The 3,659-nt window shown below is 39.5% G+C and overlaps 1 protein-coding gene across 1 annotated transcript; it reads right to left on the minus strand.

Annotated features, from left to right (window-relative positions):
- Positions 1–218: 218 nt before the first annotated feature.
- On the minus strand, positions 219–1,551 carry LOC103516185. Its single transcript, XM_008481146.3, has 3 exons — positions 1,107–1,551; positions 429–820; positions 219–314 (listed from the first exon to the last, which is right to left on the minus strand). The coding sequence occupies exons 2-3, from the start codon at positions 784–786 to the stop codon at positions 271–273; spliced, it is 402 nt and encodes a 133-aa protein (XP_008479368.1). The 5' UTR covers positions 787–820; positions 1,107–1,551; the 3' UTR covers positions 219–270.
- Between the last annotated feature and the right edge of the window lie 2,108 nt (positions 1,552–3,659).

The following is a 3,659-nucleotide window of genomic DNA, read 5'->3' on the forward strand; positions in this document are numbered from 1 at the left end:
CATTATCAGGTAGACCTGACAGGTACGGCTGAAAAGGTCCGCCTGTCGCCAGTTACCTGATAGTAAACTGCTAAGGTCTTATCGTCCCGAAATCGAAGAGAGAAGGAAGACAGGATAGGAGAAAGCCAGCCTTTCTGAGAACGAACATTATCCGTTCAGGATAAAATAAAATCCGGGCGTGAATCCAACCCACGACCTAGCGCTTACAAGGCAGACCCAGACCCTCTACCAACACCAAGGTAACTAGGCTGGCGCACTTTATCTTTAAATCTATTTTTTGGCGCACTTAATCTTTAAAATAAAAAGGAACTCACCTATTTTGGCCAGACTCGAGACCCTCTACCAACCAAGGTAACTATAGGCTGGCGCACTTTATCTTTAAATCTATTTTTTGGCGCACTTAATCTTTAAAATAAAAAGGAACTCACCTATTTTGGCCAGACTCGCGCTCAGGATCCACACGGCAATGATGAACGGCGTCTCCACACGATGGAACTCAATGTCCGCCACTCGGTACCTCCGCACGGCCTCCCGATTGTGATTCGAGTTCAAGTGGCCGTAATGCTCGACGCCATCTTGCGGCCGAACACTCGCGAGGGCGCTCTCTAGCGGTGTTGTTACGCATGGCTCCGTCGTGATGGTGGCCGGAGAGACGAGATCGTGTACACTGTTGCCAACTTGTGGGTTGATGATGTCGATGTCGGCCGAGGACATAGAACGGCCGACTGTGCCGCGGAGGCTCGCGAGAATGAAGGCCGTTTGAAAAAGATGGCGGAGGGGCGTCATTTTTTTCCGCGAGCACTGATCGAGCACTGAACACCTGTGGCCTTTTTTAGGACTGTGCCGCGGAGGCTCGCGAGGATGAAGGCCGTTTGAAAAAGATGGCGGAGGGGCGTCATTTTTTTCCGCGAGCACTGATCGAGCACTGAACACCTGTGGCCTTTTTTAGAGGCCTACCTTTGCCTCTTTTAGAGGTCTATGTTGGCCTTTTTGAGAGGCCTTTGCTGGCCTCTTTAGAGATCTGTGTTGACCTTTTTAGGGCCTATTTTTTAAGTCTATTCGATTATTTTTCCACAGAATAATTTTTTTCCGCGAGCACTGAACACCTGTGGCCTTTTTTAGAGGCCTACCTTTGCCTCTTTTAGAGGTCTATGTTGGCTTTTTTAGAGGCCTTTGCTGGCCTCTTTAGAGATCTGTGTTGACCTTTTTAGGGCCTATTTTTTAAGTCTATTCGATTATTTTTCCACAGAATAAAAATGGGTTGTGACTACCGGTACAAACCGATAATCCATTTTGTAATTCATTTTTTTGATAGCTGTGTTTTCACCTTTTGTTTTGTGTGATTTCACAAAGTTCTTGGTTAACATGTTGTAATTCTAGAGTTCCCTAAATGTCTTAGTTACTACCGGTTCTTATAAAATAACTCCATTCACTCCATTCAGTCTCAACACGGAAATTCACTTTGTTTGATCCCTTCAATCCGAAAAGTTTCTTAATCACAAAAATTGTTGGTCCGCCATTCTATTCTTATCACAATCACATCGGTTTGGAACAATTGTATAAAAATATCTTTAGATATCTACAAAGGTTAGAAAGTCCAAGTTGTCTAGGATAAGAAATGTACCTAACTATCTGGAAAACCAGCATGTCCTGTTGAAGATGAATTAAGCCTTTGGAAATGTTTCTTATTGAGGGTATTATTTTGTGAAATTTGTTCAGTCTACCTGAACTAAATATGAAGTTTATGGCCAGGCCTGAAAAGATTTGAATGTGTTAAAGGCATTCTATGTTATGAAATGTTTTCATGTACCTTCTGGCTATTTTCAAAGAATGAAGATACCAGAAATGGTAAAAAGGATCAATACTTTATTGTCTCCAAAGGCAAAAGATAAAAAGAAGAAACATCTACAAAGAACAAAGGCAAAAGAACTAACATCTACAAGAAACATTTAAAGAATCAATGTTGGAAGAAAATCATGGCATTTCTCGTAAGTTTCATCCGATTTTTCTCTGAATGTCCTGTGGGCAATGTAATTTAAATGAGTGTTCCCACTACGCACGACACGATTTTATTAAAACACCACAAAATGCTCTGTAGGCAATGTAATTTAAATGAGTGTTCCCACTACGCACGACACGATTTTATTAAAACACCACAAAATGCTCTGTAGGCAATGTAATTTAAATGAGAGTGTTACGCACGACACGATTTTTTTTCGAATGACAAGTGGGAACGGGCCTTTAGGTGTCCAATATAATTAATTACTATCCTATGTATGTAGCGTACGGTACTACTTTTTATTTCAAGACGGTTTTTTTACTCACAGATCGTCTGAGCGGTGAATTGGCCGGTGTCACTGGAGTTCGATTCCCGTCCGGGGCGAACTTTATCGTAAACAGATGAGGTTCGTTCTCGGAACGGCTGGGTTTCTCCTATCCTGTCCTCTCTTTGATTTCAGGACGATAAGACCTCTGTTACAGTTCCCTCTATCAAAACTAAAAAACAAAGTAACAAAGCAACAGTCCTTTCATTGCTAAAAACACGAAGAGTGAATGTATCTAGGTAGGAAAGAAAGAAGCCGATTTTAAATTAATATAAAAAGCAAAATATTTATTTTATGATTTTCACATTATAAATCTGATAAATATTTTATGTATGGATAGCAGTCGGAACAAAAGCAAGGGAAAGAAAAGGGATTTATGTGTACACGTCATTTATACACATAATTTTCATCTCTAAAATAATAGTGATCTCACAAAAGAATCCGTTTCAAATTAATATAGGTGACATAGTATGTATTGCATAAAATCATACACAAAAAGTCCACTCTGAGCCTTAGATGTAGGGGCAAACAGCCCTAAAAAGTGGGTTAAGCTTAACAGCACACCATAAAATACCCATACACTAGACCAGTTGTTACAATACATATACCAATACTCTACGGCCAGAATGAGACTAAAAAATCCCTTTATCCCAGCATTCTAAACAAAGTCTTATACGTATATATATTATGTTCTTTGGAATAATGTATTAACGTCAAAAAAATGTCCTTTATATAGCGAAAGAGGTTTCAGTCTAAAATTTGTCCGAGTGGTTCCAGTCCAAGAAACGTTTTATTTTATTAATTAAATATCCAAGTGGTTTGAGACCAAGATATATTTATGAAATGACCAATTTGTGCAAACTGAAAAGCCTTCGCTGTAAAATACCTTCTTATTGCAAAGGATTTCATGACTAGGTTAAAGGTAAGAGGCTCTCACAAGGTTCCATAAGTCGCCTCTTAAGGATTTACAAATTGGAAGAAAAAGAATAGACAAGAAGAAAATAATAAGTGCAGCAAGTACACAAACAAAACGATCAAAAAACAGGAAAAAAGAAAAAAACAAACAACACTTTGGAATCCACTTAAATCTACAAAATTTACAATGGGGTACTTTCAGATAATCTGAAAGCCCCAAGGCTTTCAGATTATCTGAAAGTAGTAGTGGTCTGAATGGTCGACATCTTTGAGCAGTGGATTCTGAACGGCCTGAAATCAATGACTAATGAGTAATGGTGTGGACTAAGGAGTAGTGATGAAGACTAAGGAGTATTTAAGGACTAAGGATTGTCCACCGTGTACACATGGCCTTGTTCCTTCAGAACTAGAAGTCGCTTC

This window comes from Diaphorina citri, unplaced genomic scaffold, assembly GCF_000475195.1.
Source record: "Diaphorina citri unplaced genomic scaffold, Diaci psyllid genome assembly version 1.1 scaffold1503, whole genome shotgun sequence".
NCBI lineage: Eukaryota > Metazoa > Arthropoda > Insecta > Hemiptera > Psyllidae > Diaphorina > Diaphorina citri.